The sequence below is a fragment of the Hylaeus volcanicus genome, chromosome 5 (assembly GCF_026283585.1).
Source record: "Hylaeus volcanicus isolate JK05 chromosome 5, UHH_iyHylVolc1.0_haploid, whole genome shotgun sequence".
Lineage (NCBI taxonomy): Eukaryota > Metazoa > Arthropoda > Insecta > Hymenoptera > Colletidae > Hylaeus > Hylaeus volcanicus.
Genome location: NC_071980.1, coordinates 5,658,507 through 5,677,358, shown reverse-complemented (window position 1 = coordinate 5,677,358; position 18,852 = coordinate 5,658,507). Strand labels below are relative to the sequence as shown.

Below are 18,852 nucleotides of genomic sequence, written 5' to 3'. Positions count from 1 at the left end.
CAACGCGTCACAACTGAAAATACTAATGTACAATAATTTTTTTTTCTGAATTTTTCAATAAAACGTCGGGAAGAAATTTAAAGAAAAGCAACATTTTTCAATTTACATTTATCATTGAAATTCTTTTGACTCGTATTCCAGTCCTGTACATAAATAATTAATGCTCTTTCAAACAATATTCAGCATACACAAATTGCTGAGAGAACTGTATAACGTGGCTAGTATTTTGGATAGCAAAAAGTTGTACCATAGTAAAAAAACTGAGGATAACTCAGAACCGTGATTAGTTCTTGAAACGAAACATAATCTATTATTTAATTGCGATCACAGTTTACGTAGGTCAAGAACAAACACGCTGCCATCGGATGCAGAAGCACCAACTTTATCCCCTCGACTGTTCCAACACACTTCGAAAATTCCCCCAGTACCTTTGTAACTGTGCACCAACTGACCACTCTGCATACATAAACGTAAGGTAAAAGGTTCTGTAATTATTGTAAATATTATAGGGAAATATAAGTATGATTGCCTTACCTGAGTGGACCAAATATGAACACATTTGTCGAAACTTCCACTAGCAAGAAATTTACCATCTGGACTAAACGCTACGCTATACACCGGCTCTGTGTGTTTTGTAAGTGTATGTATACATGCACCTCTTTCAACATCCCATAACCTTACGGTTGAGTCAAATGATGCACTAGCTAAAGTTAAGTTCATGTTTGGGTTATGAGTTCCAGGTCCAGTTGGTGACCATTTAATTGTATATATTTCTTTGCTATGAGCTTGAAGATCATGTACCCATGTATCATGTTTCATAGACCAAATTTTAAGACTCATGTCATCCGAACAACTAGCTAGCAAATTGCCTTGAGGGTCCCATTTAATAGCATTAACCTCATTCTACAATTGACAAAATAAGTAAAACTTATGTTTTTATAGAAAGCTGAATATTTAGTTATGTATTACTATTTACATACTGTATGTCCTTGGAAGCTCTTGATTGGTTTATCAACATTCAGTTTGCATACATGAATACACTGATCTGTGGAACAACTAGCAAATGATGTATTTGTTTGCCAATCAACATCCAATGCTGGTGCACAATGAAAACTGAACTGTTGGGTACACTGTCCACTTTCCGCGTCCCATATGATTGTTGTTTTATCAACACCTGCACTTAATATATAGTTTCCACGTTTATTCCACTTTAACGCGAAAATCGGACCTTTATGTTGACCTAATGTAGATGCTAATCTACCATCTGTTGTCCAAATTCGTGCATAACCATCATAACTTCCAGTTGCTAATAAAGTACCATCACACTAAAAACGATGACAAGTTTGTATTATCCTTCATTTTAGCATGTTCACTATGGTGTGAAGAATAAAATCTTAAGGTGTTCTATAAAGTGAATTAGCATACCTTCCAGTCTAACGAAGTAACATCTTTGTTGCTTGGTACTTCGGTACCACCTTTCTGTATGCAATGACGAAGAACTAATTGATTTGGTGCTTGAGAGTTATCAGACATATCCCAAATACGAGCCGTGCTATCTCCCGATCCAGATGCCAAAAGATCAGTCGTTGGATTCCAAGCACATATAAAAACTTCTGATTCATGTCCACGTAATTTTGTAGCTTTACTTGCTGGGATTTCAACCAAACCAGCATTAGTACCTCCACCTGAACCTTGTTGTTGTTCATCTACCTCCATTTCCGTTCTATCTCCTCCCCTCTCATTTGTGCTTACACCTTCATTGGAGGTAACAACTACAAATAGGTTAACAGTTATTAAATTAAGTAGTTTCTTCTCCTTTGTATAATTATATATGATAATAATATTGTTCGCTCCTAGATCACAGACATGTTATATATTTAATACTGAGCTTTATTCTACTATACCAGGGCATATTATAATATTGATGAAATACATTTCTAAGTTAATAAAAAATGTTAAGCCTTATAAAGCTTAAACAGAACTGGTATAATAAAAAAAAAGTTCAGCATGTAACAAATCCATGAACTAAAGCAGTCCTTTAATTTACCTGGTATGGTAAGGAGGTCTATCAAATTTAATTACTTTCACAGACCAGGGTGTACCAGGATATACAAATAATTAGTAATTTTAGCATGTACACGCAATATTTTGAGGGCATTAACTGACAATTGCAATTTGAAATTTGAAAGAATTTCAATGACATTTGGCTAAGTTACAGCAATTTATATTTTAATAAATTGTAAATATAAAAAATGTTCATCTTGTTATTTTCTATGGACAACTAAACTGCTTGATCCTACTTCTTGAAGGTGTATATATATATATATGCCTTTCACAGTCAAAAGGTTAATTTACTATCAAGTATGAGTAACAGAGGACATTCAGTTGACAATCTGTATTGTTATCAATTTTAATTCTTCTTTTTAGCACTTATGGATTATTCTTTACCCACTAATATAAACTGAGCATACTGTGCTACTTCTTGGTATAAATAGGTTAACATAAGAAGTAATTTTACCTTCTTCTCCATTTGTATCCTGCACTTCCGTTTTCACCTGTTGTTTTTGCTGATTAATTTGATTCTGCCTTGATGCAACAACATCTGGCATAACAGCATCGATAAGAGATAAGGATTCCACCATTCTTTGCTCTGTGCCATCTTCACCTATCGATATCTCTGCTTCTGTATATTGTAGTCCTTTTTGAAGTATTGATAAAAGTGCAGCTGGTGGTACTAATGCTCCATTTATATTACTTTGCGATATATGTGATTCTATACCAAATGTGTATGCAGAATGTTGAAATCCTGCAAAAACAAAAAGAAGACCATACATTAATATTACTTTGATCGAAAACCTAAACAAATGGACAAAATAATTTTAAAATATCGTCAATTTAGGTAAATAATAGCGGGAATAAATGTTAATTTACATTCGAATAATTATTTTTTCCCATTTCATTTAACCTATATTTCATAATAAATCACAGGTTAATAATGAATTTATTAATTCCGATAACTGTTCTAATGAGAGTGTATTCATTATGTAAGAAATAGGTGTACATAAACAGTAGGAATTCAAACTTTGTTGCAATTAATCAAGAAGAGGTTATGAAACGCTTCGAGCACATACCGGATTCTTGAAGGTATCGGTAAACCAAGAAATTGACTTCATCGCTAGAGAAGCTCATCGTTCTTAACCTTCGCACACTAGCACAACATATTTATAGGAAGTTGTGCCGAAAAATCGTGTTTATTCACGTCGGACGCTAGATTTGCCGCGTCGAGGGCGCCGCAGAAAGGAACACAGACACACGCATTATACTCAAGTAACTCAAGGCATTACCATTGGCCATGGAATACGAACAGTGGCGTTACCAACTTTGGCACATGAATCTAAAGTATACAGGGTGTCTCAAAAATGTTGTAACACCTTGAAAGAGGTGGTTCGGGAGGTGATTTGAAACAACTGTTTCCTTAGCGAAAATGTTGTCCGAGGCTTCGTTGAGGAGATATTAACGGAAAACACTGACCAATCAGAGTGCGAGGATGCCGGTGGAGCGGCCGCGGTAGCGTATGAGCGAACCCGGCTAGTGCATAGCCTACGCTCGACCAGTATCCGCGTGCTCTGATCGGTCGGGGTTTTCCGTTAACATCTCCTCAACGAAGCCTCGGACAACATTTTCGCTAAGGAAAAAGTTGTTTCAAATCACCCCCCGAACCACCCCTTTCAAGGTGTTACAACATTTTTGAGACACCCTGTAGAGCTCAGTTTCGGGCTGGGTAGTTGAATTGTAAAACAAAAGGGGAAACAAGCTCTAAGAAATTTTCGGCCATCTTGGTATGGTCATCAGATGACTCGCTGTAATGGCGCAGATGAGTTTATCCCTCGTATTTTACTCATGGTATTTTTTCACTGTTTGCAAACTTCTGAAGAACAAAAATTATTTGGATATTAATACTTTCTTTATATGATTATATTTGTCAGTTCAGAACTGGTTGTTAAAACACAAATATGTATATATAGCTCGATAATATTTTGTTTAAATCTACCGCGAAATATTACGTTAAAATTACCGCTGCCATAGATGGCAGCAGTAATTGATCAGACAAAGATGGACGAAATACCCTGTATCTATATATCTAGCTTACATATACTATATATCTTTTAAGTCTATGCTCTAACATGACTTAGTTTAGAAACAAAAAAAAAAAAGATGATTTGACCGAAAAATCATGAAGTATTCTTGTACGTATTAATCGTGCAAACAATTAATACACGTACTTGTACGAGAATATAATCATGATCTAACATAGACAGAATAAAATTATATACAATGCTTTGTCGAATAGAATACTAGTACTATACAGCGAACATTACGCGATTGCTTTTAAAAGTGTCGAGTATTCCAACAATGTCCATCATTTACAGAAATATGTCATTACGTCTACATCAATTAAATGTACTAGCAAGAAGTTCATTGCTTCATAAAGGTTTGTATTGTAGTGCTTGCAGATTCAATGTATGTACCCATAAATATTCCTTAAACACGGTTAGGTTGAAGAGGTTAATCTTAATTTAGAAAAAAAGTTAATCTTTACGTGCCAAAACTTTACCGTTGATTTCATTCGTGTAATCTCTATATTATTTCTACAATTATCTCTGTACTCACGCAATCATTCTCCATTTACTTCCATGATAATAATGCTATCACATTTTCTTAATAATTTTGAACCACGTAATAGTATGATGTTTTCACCAGTTTTCACTGTTCGAGTTTAGTAAACGAACTATTTATCATTTTATTTGGTAATGCGTTTCCTGCCATTAATTTGTATAACTTGAACAAACTTATTTGGTTTATTTGGTTTTTATTATATTATACTATAATATTAGTTCTATCCTCGATTCATTATTATAGCTATAGTTAGCCCAATTTGTATTATTTTCTTCAATTAAAATTTTGGAATGGGGACATTCATCGATTAGGACGAGTGATACATTTAAAATAATACAAGATAGCTAGTGATATTAATAGAAAGAAATGTTTAAATTATTTGTATTTTCCTGCATGAAAAATATTGTTTTGCTTACATACTCCCCCCCCCCCCCCCTCCCATAATTCTCTCTTACTCTGTTGGGGGCCTACTGGTCTCCCTATAGCTCGGGTACCTCGGGATTGCTAAACCCGTACTGTAGCTTAAAAAACACCGCTACAGCCCCTGAAGGCAAGATGAATAAAAAAAATCGACAAACAAGGAGCTTTTAAGTGCCCCAAATTAAAGATTCCCTAGTTTCATGGTAGATTCGCCCCTGCTTCATAGAGTAGAAGCTTCGCGTTATTATAACAGCATAATTATCAAATCCGCTCGCCGAAGAATCTGATTGGTTAACCCAAGGTCACGAAGTGTGATCGTCCATGTCTCAAAGGAACAAGCGATGTGCCGCTTCTGTTCTCTTTGCGGTATAGTTGCATAGTTGTGAGGAAAGCGCGGCAAGACGGATCGCGTTGTTTTTTGTATTATCGGAATCGTTGTTTGATTCCACATTATTTGTCACTTGTTATAAGATTCGATTAGAAGAATGACTGTGGAGATCGACAAGGAAGAATTAAAAAAACGTTTGACACCGATACAGTGGCACGTGACGCAAGAAAAAGGCACGGAACGGTACGTCTGACGTAAATTTAATATGGAACTGGATGTGTATCAAATTATTTTATAAGTCACATATACTGACGTATACGACACTGCCTTTTAAATGAATTCGTTTTTCGTTAAATGTAAAAGATTCTTTTGCATCTACTACATACGATTCTATACGTGTAAACAACATTGCGGTTGTATACGAATATTTGCAAAATCAATAATGAATAAATTACCAATTACTTATTTTTGCTCAATGTGTGATACATTATTTATCGATGTTATATTTTTGTACTCTGTAATCACGCGTACATGATCGCGATTATGTATAATTATGATCAGCTGATTTGATTTTCCGAGTTTTGGTCTTTTGTTTTTAATGGTTTTTGCGTTCAAATACTGTAGTATTAAAGTTTTGATCGAGCAGATTAAAATGAATTATAATACTCGTGGTTCAATTTTCCAAAAATATAGTTGGTATAGATGATACTGGTATGCTTTTAGTCGATGTGAGACCAAAATAACTTTTTCAAGAGCATATGTTGGCTTGACTTTGCGTCATGACCGAGTGGTTTAAAAATAAATCATAGGTGTTCATATTTAACTTCCTACTCTGCATGCTTCCTGACGCATCTAACCACTTATGTTTTCTTCCACAGACCATTTAGTGGTTGCTACAACAAATTCTATGACAAAGGCACATATACATGCATAATCTGTGATCAAGAATTATTCTCTTCTGACACAAAATATGACAGTGGCTGTGGTTGGCCTGCATTCAACGAAGTATTGGAACAGGGACGAGTCAAGTTAACCAAAGATACCTCACATGGTAAGCAAATGTATAAATTCTACTTTAACCAACAAATTTTTTTAGAATTATGCTCGTATTTCTAGTACCAATAACACAGTATTTATTACATTTATAGTTTTAAATTTCTTAAAAGTATCTGCTTAAATGGTACATAAATAAACTTTTCATTATAAAATTTAATTTGTATGTGATGGTAACAAATGATATCTTGAATTTAAGAGATTTATTTATTTACCATTTTCATATATTCTTCATTTTTTCTTACATTCATACTGTCACAAAACCTTTCCTGAACTTTTATTTCTGCTGTTCCTAAGCCTTCCATAGTTAATAGATACTTTAATTTGAACTATTCTTTATTATATTTTACAAGTTACATTTTCAGCTATTACAAAATGTTTTATTGTAAAACATTTTATTACTTTCTGAAAATTGTTATAATCAATATAATCTTAATACGCACAAATAAAATAATTAGCACAAGTGTATGATTATTATCATTATAATTTTATTCTATTTATGTTATTGTATAAGGAAGGCAATATTCCTTGTATCCTCTACCATGCATGCTAATGCTTAGAGTGTGATTGTGTTAGACTCACATTGTCTATTGTGTGAAACTAAGGTCATAGTTCTACATTAAAAAACCATTTTTTCTCTATTATGTATGAAAGAAAAGGAAATTAACATATCTTGCTATTTCATCATATTATAGTTTTTAACATATAGCTTCTGCTTTATGTAATGTTATAGTTTTAATAAAATTACTACTATTATAATTTTGAGCTTAAATTATATTTTATGTAGTATTGTGAATTATTAAAAATTTTCTGTTTTATATAAATTGGTTAATTATGACATACTACTGAATGCTGAATATTACATGCATTACTTAATATTATAAATTAGTTGAATAATACTGCATATTATTTATAAACAAAAAGATCCCAGTAATGGTATAAGAAAATAATTTGTACAGAATGTATGATTTCCATATTTTACATAATTGAGAAGGAAATTTGATAGATATCTTTCACTTAATTTGATAAAATTATTTAGCTCAGAGGTTTTGATATTTATTGTAATCAATCTACTGCTTTTAATAATATCAATTTACTTTTTTGGTGCTGCTATTACTGGAAAGCATTTAAAGTGCACACAGACAGGTGTTGGTCTGCGTTTAATCACACTCTATTATTCTATTTCCTTTGTCTTCCTATTGCTCCGCTACCACCACTTCACTCTCACCATTGACACACGAAAACTGCGTCGACAATTGACGCACAGTTGGTGGAAATCTACTACTGCTGATCGCAAACCCAGATATGGTGCGGACTGAAGTGACCTGTTCGAAGTGCGGTTCACATTTGGGACACGTATTTAACGATGGACCGAAGCCCACAAGGAAGCGTTTTTGTATCAACTCTGCATCCATAAACTTTCATGCAGCAGGAGAAGAAAAGAAGTCAACATCATAAAACTAGCAGAAAAAAGATTTAAATAAGAACTTTGAAAAGTCCAATTTAATATATATTAAAAGAAGTTTATATTTCTTAACAAATACTGTCTCCATATGATATTTTGAATTACACTTTGCTACTATTATAGAAACATTTTGTTATTCTTTAACAAAATATATGCAATCTTGAGTAATAAGAGATACATTTATGATAAATATTACTACTAATATTGTAAAATGTACTCTATATTTATTATAAATAACTCCTATTTGCGCTCCATGAATGTTAGAGTTATTTCCATTTGTTAGAGGTCAAGATTAGCTCTATAAAAAACAAATATGTGTATTTATACATACTACAGTGATAAATCATATATTAATTTTTGCAACATTGTCATTTTAGGGTAGATCCAATTCTGTAAATACACCCTAAATGAATAGAAAAACTATGCAATTAATGTAATAATTACACAAAATAATTTATAAAAGCATTCAGTTAGTTTTGCATATTACATACAATGGGCATATTATGTAAATAATGATTAATATTTATTTGTTTCAATATATGGAGTAATGTAAGAAATTTGTTATTTGCGTATAACCGTTAATTACTTAAAACGAAGATGCAAATACTATATCAAATTTACGTAAACTTTTCATTACCTATAAAATAGTATTTTGCTACTTAATGCTAAAGATAAGGAGGGAGAATCGCGTTAGAACAACTTTTTGTTATAAAATGTTTCCTTATATTGTAACGTTTCAAAACAAACTAAAAGGTGTTACAGTACAATATATATGCAAATTCTAGGCATTATTTTTACAATAATTCATTATCCATTTCCTGCTTTCCCTCATTTTTAAATTCGACACTGTTAAGTTAATTAGCTTTCCTGAGAAACCAGATTTTTACCAATATTCTCCTGCGACAATAAATGTCAAATTTCATACAAAGAGGATAACGGTAAAATGGAATATTTTTCATTCAAACTTGGAAGCTGAAAACTTTAATAAAATACGTAAATAATATAACGGCTTCGCCGCTAGGCCTGATGTTTTTATATTGAGATCTCAAAGCATTTTCAAAAACATCGTAAACAAAATTATGAAAACGGGTATACATGCTTAACCTGGTTTATGTAGGAACCTATTTTATAGTTTTAAACCGACAATAATACGTTTCTTATGGGAATACATAAATGCACTTGGAACGGTAATCGAGACGTAGATGCAAAAACAATTTACGCTTGTCCACATTTTTCAAAGAGTTTTCATTGAAGCAGTATATCGTTATGATGTTTCTCGATATTAAAATAATAACAATTACGTCAATTTTGCGAATAGCGCTTAGTTTATTATGATAAGGCATACTGATACAACTTTTGTACTTGTGTTTATTCGACAAATAATTAACGAACCTCGTTTAGAATACTCATATGCCTAATCATTATCTGTATACACTTGCGTAATATTTAAAAAAAAATATGGACAAGTGATCTTGCACCCACGATTTGCCTCGATTTGCGAATAAAAGTAAATCTTATAGATAACTGCTGTAGTTGAAATATGCTTAATTATCTGCCGCAGTAATACGATGACGTAAAATGGACGTTACTTTTTTTCTTAAAAGATATTTGTGAAAATGCAGGACCTCGTTCAGTATTTCTGATCGAGTTAACGTCAATTTTGACCCTGGATCGCACATTCTTTTTACACAAACATATTTTTGTATTAATACTAGACGTGCAATTATTTTTGTTCTCTATACCTCCTAACATTGCTTACAATTCCCAAATAATTTAGAGCGCATGCTGAAATGGAATAATGCAAGAGCTCTTATTCTTACTACCGAGACACGTATCATACGATTATATATTATAATCCCTGATTCTTTACAGGTAAACATATTTACCCTTCAGCATGCAATTCCAAATTCAGGCGTAAGCGTGATACAAACTGAGCCGCTTCGTCTGTCAAGTATAATTAGACATTATTATAAAAAAAAACTAATCAGGCTTTTTAATAATATTACGAAAACAATAAACTCAGTAAATAACGAATACATTATTATATATATGACTTTTTATTACCAAATAATGTATGCTTTCCTTTTTTTTTTTGTTTTATATGCAATATATCATTAACTTCTTCAATATCTAGTATACTCTCACATGGCGTCCTTTAGCAGTACTTTACAACAAAGTTCTATATATAATGAAGATGAAAAGAATAAAAATGACAAGTTTGAAAAACTGCGTTCCTTAAACTAAAACGTTCAAGGTTTCCGTTTCAGTAATATAATATGTTTAAGGTATAATACAATTAGGAAAGACATTAATTATTAGGTTTAATGTAGTACAACCATATAGAAATCTTGTCTTATACAATCGTTAACGTAAATTCATGTATACTTTTCTGTTACTTTGTATGTATTTTGTATACTGTTTCTGCTAGTTTTTAAACAAAATATTAAATTATTCCGTTAAATGGTTCAAGATTATAAGGAATCTAGCGCGAGTTTTTTCACGTCTCTAAACATGACAAGACAGGCACTTTATAGTGTCACAAAATGCTCCTATATCTGAACCTTGTTTTAAAATTTCGTCGCTTATCCGTTCACTTCCTACAAGACACGTCAAAAGACATTTTATCATTTGACCTGTATCGGAGAACACACGCAACTGGACATACGTCCATAGAAAGATGTTTTTCTTTTACAACTAATATATTTTTATAACAGGATCAATGTCTCGACGTGTCTCATCGGTGATGCAAATGAGAAAAAGTACTTATCTTGTATACTTACAATTACAAATGAATAGCATTAAATAAGATTCGCGTGTATTAAATTGATCATAAACTTTGCTATCTGTGAAATCAATTTATCGTATTTATATACATTTTAACGTAATGCAAGGATTGCAATATCCGAATACTAAAAATATCTGTTAAAACATTAACTTGATGCAACGTAATGATGTCCCCTAACATTCAATGACAAGAACGCGATTCTTGAGAACGTTTAAAACAAGTTAGGCTATCGCTTACACATCTACGTCATACTGACAGACCAAAGACTGAAAACATATTGCTCTGCTCTCCATAACTTCATTCGAAAAATATAAGTCTGACATGAAGACCAATTTTCTTTTTTCTACGATTTCTTGTTAAACCATAATAATGTATTAGAATAGGTCCTATGTACTTGTTCACATTTGTTTATGGTATTATCTAATAAGGTTTTCACTATAAATAATGTATGTTTTTTTAGCTAACTCTGATCTTCAATTTTAGAGTCAGTAATACTAGTTTTATATCTTTAGAAAATAACTGACAGTCGTTTGAGAATCCTCGATGACAGTTCCACATTGGTACAAGAGCTCTTCAGGCAACAAACCACCCCATACAATTTACTCTTTTTCTCTTTGAAGACTATTTAAATAAGACATGGTGAGCTCTTCACGACCAATAAAAACTCGTCGAGGATCGCAAGATTTCTGCCGTCAGATCGTTCACAGTTCTTCTGATTAACTTTGTTTCCTCGCAACATGCGAGAATCGAGCAATTTAAAAACTTTGAAACCATTTCTCGATACTTCCCAAGGTATCGGATAAGTTCTATCTATCTATGATCTATATATATAAATATGTATATATGTATATATTCTATATATGTGTGTGTGTGTATGTGTGTATGTGTGTATATATATACATATTTATATATTTATATATATGTTTATATATATTTATATATGTTTATTTATTATTTATTATATATTATTAAATTATTGTGCCGTTCCGTTTTGGGAGGGTGATTCATTTTTTTATTTGCAAACTTATGTTTTCTGATCATATTGCATGGCCAGAAACGCCAATAAGAATTCTGCCGCTAATGACCTTTAGCAGCTTCCTTTGCTGCCATTATTAAGGGTGTTAAGGAAGCAAGTGGCCTTGCTAATTTCAGAAAAGGATGCTGCAATTCATCATAAAAAGTACACGTTTGATTAAAATTTAGTTCATTTGTTAATTCAAGCCTGGCGTATAAAAAGTGAATTACTGTATTTGCATAATGCGTGTATATTGTTCGTATTACCTTGAGTAATTCCGAAGCTGCCGATCGTTTCTCCACCTCAACTTCTAAACACTGATCTAGGAAATCTTGAAAAATTGGCGATAACTTGTCCTTCTCTTTAATTTCGGGTTTTCCATTTGTTGCAATCAAATATAAAGCTCGTAATGGATTTTCGTTTAAATATGGCGGTTCCCCTTCTATCATTTCAATAGCCATTATACCCAACGACCAAATGTCAACCTACATATTAAAATTTAATTATAAATATCACAGTATGATAAATTCTACCTTGTCTCCCGTTTGTCAAGTACATTTACCTTTGGGCCGTATTGTTTTCTCGTAACTACTTCAGGTGCCATCCAATATGGTGTACCGACCATAGTAGTTCGTTTACTTTGTTCCGGTGAAATTTGTGCACAAAATCCAAAATCTGTTAGCTTCACTCCGCCGTCCAAACCGAGCAGAATGTTATCAGATTTAATATCTCTGTGTATAACTTGATTACAATGAAGGAACTCCAAAGCTTGTAGGACTTCTCTACACACTGCTGCTATTTGACCCTCATCCATACAAGTCTCAGTCACAACATCCGTCAAACTACCACCAGGTAAATATTCCATAACTACCCACAATTCTTCTCCTACAAGATAACTATCCAAGTAATTTACAACGTTCGGATGTTTGTTCTCCCGCATAACTAATATTTCGTTTATTATTAACTCTTTCTTGGGTTGTTGCGAAAGATTCATTTGTTTTATTGCAACTTCCATCCCTGTTGATGTCTCGATTGCTGTGTACACTGTTCCCGAAGCACTGAAACGTAAACACACAAAATAGTTATACAGCGTGAGTTGTTAACTATTGTCACCTGAAGTAAACTTGTTATCTATTGATTTCTGAAGAAATTGTTTCATATAAAATACATTGAATTTGATGACATTTATTAATAATTATTGTTCCACGTATTTACGTTTCCATGGTTTGTAAAAGGTGATTCATAACTAGATAACATTCTTTGAACAAAACCAATCATGATGTTACAACGCTCATTCATAAAATTCTACTCGTTTGTGATATAGATAAAAATTATAATGATAGTAGTATACATATCTCACTTGTTCGGGTAATATGAGATTCTTATGAACTCTGGAAAGATTAACGACTACAGATGCTAAAATTGCAACTTTTATTGCTTCTCCAATGAACCAGTATCGTATCAGTTGTTTCTATATTCATGTGTCGTATTTTCTTATCGCGTATACTATTTTGTAATACTGATTCAGAGTCACAGACCTGACAGTTTATGATTTCAAATGACCTTGACATCTACACAGTATGCATGATTTCTTTACAAACACAAGTATTTAACAATTATTAAGACTCTAGTAAATAATCATTTTATTATAGGTTATTAAATTTGTTTCTTTGTCGGCAACAACGTACTGCTAAGAAAAAAATTTTTAATTTCAAGGTCACCTCGACATCTCGAGAAACACAAAAGATAACAGTAGTTATTGACTCACCCTGTATATCTCAAGAAAATTTTTCTAAGCAAAGTTTATAATATAACTTGTCGCTTACCCTTGTCCAATTTTTTCCATTTTTGTATATTTTCTATTAGGATCTCCTACGCTTACAATTGTTCTTAGTTTTTCTAATATCTCGTCATCCGACATCTTTTTCTTTCTAGCTTTATCGCTTTGCGCTGGTCTCGTTTGATCGGTTGTCGTTGATGTAGGAGTTGCTTGATTTTTGTTTCTGTCCAATTGCGATTGGTGTGGTTGTTGCGGTGTACCATTTCGTTGAGGCGAGCCTAACGTTGTTGTTAATGGTGGAGGCGGTTCTTCTTCTATAGGCTTTGTATACTATTGGAAAGAATTGTATGTTCTTAACACACGAATGAATGTATACTTATACTCTGTGTATATGGGTGGTTACTTACAATTGATTTTGTACGTTCTGGTCTAGCAGAAATTGGCGGTGGCGGAGGTTCATCCTCTTGTTCGGAACTAGTTGCACAAGCATCCGTTGGCGTACTACTTGGACTACTGCTACTTACTCTGTAACGTTATTGTTTCTCAGCAGACATTTAAATGCAAATCTAGTCGATTCAGGTAAAAAGTGTAAAAGACTCACCTGCTGAGCGAATGCTGAGAATGAGAACTTCCAGAAGCTTGTGACATTGCTTGACCACGAATATTTCCTACTCCCGTCCCAACACTTATACCCATGCTTCGAGGACTACTTGCTCTTTCAATGGGAGCTAAAAATCATGTTTTCAAATGTACATTTATAATAAATTATAGTACCGAAAATATAAGCTCATTTTTACGTAAGTATTTTCAACTAACCGACTACTCCAACCATTTTTGTTGTTGTCATATACTTGGAACCTTTCGTTTCTTTACTACTACTGTCATACCAGTTCAAAACGTCTAACACGGCTTGTGGGTTCTTCTTCTGTTCCTGTTTACTGATGTTACTAGACATAAGCAGCCTCGCCCAAGCCTCTGGCATTCCCTAGGATAAAAAGTTATGTTTCAAAATGATCGTTGTTAACGATATACGTATACGTTTAAGGAGGAAATAAGTGATACAGGGTATATTATTCGCAAGGATATAATTCTCGAAGTTTTTAAATCTAAGAGAACATCGTGCAAATGTAAAATATTTGAGAATTCAATTGATGTATGGAAGAAATAGTAAGATTTTAAGCAGTCGAACCAATGTGATATTTTATTTCGCAAGAAAGCAATAATATTAAATGCAACGTTGACTAAAGCATATATTGGTCTACTGAAGCAGCTATGCCTGTAGTCTATAATAAATCCTAAATTTCGAGTAAAAAAAATATAACTTAATTCCATTAACCGCAACAAAAACATACAGTTAAATCATGTGTATGTATAAAAATAAATGCAGGCAAACTATTTTTGTGGTCATTTGAAGTTACTTACTTTTAATGGCAGCTTGAAAGAAATACGTGTCTAGTTAGTTTTTCATGTGAAAAAATAATAGGTATAAGAAGCATCGGACAAATTACCAAATTACTTTTCCACAATGTCCATACACATGTGAACAGGTGATTAAAATTTCATTTCTTTTAGGTACGGAAAATCCATCTAAATTTTTCTCTTTAAATAAATGAAGGTTACTGCCACTAATATTTACAAATACATTACTAGTTCATTGCATGATTTTATGCATTTTAAAAATAAAGAATTTTTTAAATAGAATAATATATATACATATATTAGAAATATATAAATATTTTGTATGAATTCTAATACTACACTGTGCTCCATTTTTGTTGTTTCTCTTTCTATTAGTTAATAAACTGTAAAATAAATGTTCGTTATTAAATGCTGATAAATATTAATTCAGTATTATACTATAAAGAATAAAGATTGTATTCAAATTTTAATTAAAGGTGCATTATCCATAAGAACTACAGTCTTCCATGAAAATTAGTAAAATGTATGCAATGTATTGTAATATATTGGCACAAAGGAGTATTCATTTCTATTGTAATGCTTGTTTGGATACTCCGTACCATTGTATAATAGCAAAGCAGGAAGCGAGTGCATTTTGAACGATAGTAACAAATTGCAAAAAGCAAAAAACTTACCGTAAATTCACCGGTAACCGCATCAAATCCAACGTGTACCGTATGTTCAAAATTGGTGGGGTAACTGATGTTGGGTTTATCTTTGTTCTCTTTTACCTTCATTTTGCTTTTTAATGTTTTTTTCTTACGTTCATCAGAATCAGGTTCTTTAGGCAATGGACGCATGTCCACTGGCAAATTAGGTGCCGATTCACCTCTGAAACATTAAATTTATTATTACTTAAGTACATTATCAAATATGATAAAGTATTTCATCCTTATAACAATTATGAACTGATTTGTACTTTAATTATTTTGATTAGGTATTTATTTACTAAATTAAGATGATAAGACTTTATATCAATAAAATGTATGATTATTCTTTATAATTTTATAGTTGAAAATGAGTCTTTATTTTCATTAAATATATACAAAATACTAATATTTAATTCTATATTGATAATATTTATGTGTAAATAACATATATTTTGTTGAGGCATGTTAGTTTAGTTGTATAGAGACATAAAAGGGTGGTCTCCCACAACAGAATGTCATCGCATCTGAACTGTAGAATTTTATTTTTAGCAACTACTAAATTAGTGTCTGTTCCTCTATTTTAGGGGAGACACGTATCTCTGCATATTGCAAAGAAAATAATAAGAATATAGACAGTGTAATAAATTCATATCAGTCTCAATATTGTAGAAAAGATAACAGAAATTTCCTCTAATATCATATTGATAACTTAGAATCTGCACAATGTAAAAACAAATCTATATTAGCAAAAGAACTATCCTTCTTAAAGAATTATTATTACCATGCTCACAAAATAAGTATAAATAATAGTTTCAGATTAGTGATGTCTTTATTATAGACACACATGTTTCAAATAATGTATACACATCCCTTTTCAGATGCCTAAATATCACAAGTCTTTAGCCTTATAATTTTACTTCATTTATACAAGTTCCTTCTATACTTAAGCATCTAAAGACAGTTGCAAATAATGATTATTATGTGTTTTTTTTTTTTATAATAAGAATATCATCATTCCAGAGTTACTACTATTATGACTATAAGAAACAGTTGTAGTAATGTATTACCACTGTCAAATTACGTTGCATACAAGAAATGAAATTACATATACTTGAATTACCTGTTCGAAGTAAGTCGCACAGGAGGTGCAGGGGGTTTGTCTTCTTCATCTGACATGTTGTCCCTACTCTTGTCTCTTTGTTGCCAGTCTACTCTAAGTTGCTGCGTTTCAATACTTTTAAACGGATATCCACTTAACTCTACGTCCTCCTGCCACGGTTCTGCTCAGTCGTTGTGACGTTACTCGAAAATTTCAAAAGACTAAGGGCTCTCTTAAATCACAGTATATACAGAATTCTTCACGTTGACAAGACCGCCAAGTTCTCTCTTGAAAACATGAGAACCTAAGATCCATTCACTTCTGTTATCAGGAGAAGAGGTGGATTTTTTTCAGTCTGGTGGACGTTGTATGACCGATGTTTCTAATACCGGCTCTGTATCACGAGCACGGATAGAAAGACTTTCGACGCCCGGTGGAGGACATGAAAACGAAACGGAGCAGGAATGCCCCTCCTCGTGGATGACAGTTTCGAACGGCTAATCGGTACTAGTCGCTTAAGGTCTTGTTCAATTGCAAACCAGCGTCCTCGATTGGGTCAATGTCGTGAGTATAGGGTGTACTCGAAAACGGGGGACAGACGAGCGCCTCCGACGCGTGATTCACGCACGGGTGCAGAGACACCGCGCCGCATCCGCGAATCTCTACCTCTCTTTCTCGCTCTCGATTCACTTGTGTCGGCCTCCCTTAGTGTCGGGATTTCTCTTTCGTTCTCGCGACGGTTTCCACTCCTCCCTTTTTCTGTCTTCTATGCACTCCCCCGAAAGAAAAAAAAATACGATTATATATCGTGTATGTATATATACATATATACATAAATATATATGTAAATGTATATAAATATGTATATATATATATGTATATGAATATATATATTTATATATGTATGGCGCCGCTTTATCCACACGTCCGTGATGTGCCGCGAATCGGGCACGGCGGAGGCGGAACCACGCGGCGCTCTTAAGTCTTATCAATGACACCTCATTTCGAACATATAATCGACGCCCGATGTCGACGAATCACTCCCAGTACTTCACCACGACTTTTTCAGATTGATAAGGAGGTCTGAATCACCACCGCCGCCGCCGCGGTTCTCTACTACTGCACAGTACTTTCCACTGAGAAACACACAGCCACAGTGATTTGTCCCGTCAAAGGAGAAAGTCCCTAGCTTCGGCACCAATCAAGGTCTTTCTTTCTTCGGACAATCGTTTCGATTGGTGCTCGAACTGGGAACTTTCTCCTCTTATGGCACGATCACCGGTTTTCATGGAACACCGTTCACTCGACCCCCCACTATTGTTCTCTTTCCTTTCTCTCTCTTTCACTTTACACTCGGGTGGTCACCTCTCTTTCCTTCCTTTATACTTTATCTTTCGCTTCGTATACTTACAAGGTCCGATCATTAGTGAGCACACATGTACATCGGTCGGACATGAACGAATGTGCATATGTGTTGTATAAATGTACACATGGTTTAAAAAAAAAAGTTAGAATAATATAGGTTCGAGCCGGTGGTAATACTGCACCGAATCAATTACAGGTCAGCCAACATATTAAAAGTGAGAATGTACAACTTCACGTTGGAACTTCATGATAATTTCATCGAAATCAATCAAAATTGAAATCTTTATTGAATTGTATCATTTGTTAAGGAATAAATGTCGAATATTTGTGTTTGTAATGTATTATTTCCTTTTTCTTTATTTCGAATGTATTTAGACCAGTGATTAACCTTCCAAACCACGTAGTTCGCAAGATTTTTAACCTCTTTGACTAATGATACAGATTTTCACATTACCTTAGTTGTTACTTTACACATGCAAATATTACATATATACTGAACAACATTGCATAAGTACACATTCTGTTGTCGTATGAACATTAATATTTACAATTCGGTACTTAAATTTCACGTGAAAGAGTATCTCTGTTGCACCATAAATAATCATAAGAAATTCTGAATGCTAAAATTTCGGCTGCTATTTCTATAAATTGTTTGTTTCACGATCAAATTAATTTAAATACTATGTGTTACAACATTTTACTATAATTTATTAAATTTTGTTATTATCCATGCTGAATAGTATTGTCAATAAACTCC

At 33.1% G+C, this 18,852-nt stretch overlaps 3 protein-coding genes across 9 annotated transcripts; 1 reads left to right on the top strand and 2 right to left on the bottom strand.

The window, feature by feature from the left end:
• Positions 1–89: 89 nt before the first annotated feature.
• On the bottom strand, positions 90–5,077 carry LOC128877112 (F-box-like/WD repeat-containing protein TBL1XR1-B). 2 transcript variants are annotated; one of them, XM_054124134.1, is made up of 6 exons: positions 4,672–5,077; positions 2,519–2,806; positions 1,426–1,772; positions 981–1,325; positions 535–903; positions 90–456 (listed from the first exon to the last, which is right to left on the bottom strand). In XM_054124134.1, the coding sequence occupies exons 2-6, from the start codon at positions 2,640–2,642 to the stop codon at positions 325–327; spliced, it is 1,317 nt and encodes a 438-aa protein (XP_053980109.1). In that variant the 5' UTR covers positions 2,643–2,806; positions 4,672–5,077; the 3' UTR covers positions 90–324. The 2 variants fall into 2 exon arrangements, with proteins under 2 accessions (XP_053980109.1, XP_053980108.1); XM_054124133.1 differs by lacking the exon at positions 4,672–5,077 and adding an exon at positions 3,132–3,394.
• Positions 4,333–8,734, top strand: LOC128877115 (methionine-R-sulfoxide reductase B1). Of its 2 annotated transcripts, none has more exons than XM_054124138.1 (4): positions 4,333–4,492; positions 5,569–5,668; positions 6,304–6,476; positions 7,782–8,734. In XM_054124138.1, exons 1-4 carry the CDS (start codon positions 4,414–4,416, stop codon positions 7,934–7,936), a joined length of 507 nt encoding a protein of 168 aa, XP_053980113.1. In that variant the 5' UTR covers positions 4,333–4,413; the 3' UTR covers positions 7,937–8,734. The 2 variants fall into 2 exon arrangements, with proteins under 2 accessions (XP_053980113.1, XP_053980112.1); XM_054124137.1 differs by having other exon boundaries at positions 7,746–8,734.
• Positions 8,735–10,414: 1,680 nt separating this feature from the next.
• On the bottom strand, positions 10,415–18,080 carry LOC128877111 (serine/threonine-protein kinase Pak). 5 transcript variants are annotated; one of them, XM_054124130.1, is made up of 10 exons: positions 17,729–18,076; positions 16,752–17,503; positions 15,617–15,812; positions 14,340–14,508; positions 14,125–14,251; positions 13,931–14,048; positions 13,570–13,853; positions 12,306–12,801; positions 12,010–12,228; positions 10,415–11,889 (listed from the first exon to the last, which is right to left on the bottom strand). In XM_054124130.1, the coding sequence occupies exons 2-10, from the start codon at positions 16,805–16,807 to the stop codon at positions 11,806–11,808; spliced, it is 1,749 nt and encodes a 582-aa protein (XP_053980105.1). In that variant the 5' UTR covers positions 16,808–17,503; positions 17,729–18,076; the 3' UTR covers positions 10,415–11,805. The 5 variants fall into 5 exon arrangements, with proteins under 5 accessions (XP_053980105.1, XP_053980104.1, XP_053980106.1 ...); XM_054124129.1 differs by having other exon boundaries at positions 16,752–17,496; XM_054124131.1 differs by having other exon boundaries at positions 13,931–14,039; positions 16,752–18,080.
• Positions 18,081–18,852: the final 772 nt, after the last annotated feature.

Bases quoted from the DNA above. Each gene is read 5' to 3' on its own strand.
- LOC128877112 (XM_054124133.1), bottom strand. From the start codon at position 3,189: ATGAGCTTCTCTAGCGATGAAGTCAATTTCTTGGTTTACCGATACCTT. The intron at 2,807-3,131 runs GTATGTGCTCGA...TTGTTTTTGCAG, and splicing joins CCGATACCTTCAAGAATCCG to GATTTCAACATTCTGCATAC. The intron at 1,326-1,425 runs GTATGCTAATTC...CATCGTTTTTAG, and splicing joins TTACTTCGTTAGACTGGAAG to TGTGATGGTACTTTATTAGC.
- LOC128877115 (XM_054124137.1), top strand. From the start codon at position 4,414: ATGTCCATCATTTACAGAAATATGTCATTACGTCTACATCAATTAAAT. The intron at 5,669-6,303 runs GTACGTCTGACG...TTTCTTCCACAG, and splicing joins CAAGAAAAAGGCACGGAACG to ACCATTTAGTGGTTGCTACA. The intron at 6,477-7,745 runs GTAAGCAAATGT...ATTGACGCACAG, and splicing joins AACCAAAGATACCTCACATG to TTGGTGGAAATCTACTACTG.
- LOC128877111 (XM_054124128.1), bottom strand. From the start codon at position 16,807: ATGTCAGATGAAGAAGACAAACCCCCTGCACCTCCTGTGCGACTTACT. The intron at 14,509-15,616 runs GTAAGTTTTTTG...TTTTTATCCTAG, and splicing joins CGGTTACCGGTGAATTTACG to GGAATGCCAGAGGCTTGGGC. The intron at 12,802-13,569 runs GTAAGCGACAAG...TTTACGTTTCAG, and splicing joins ATGGAAAAAATTGGACAAGG to TGCTTCGGGAACAGTGTACA.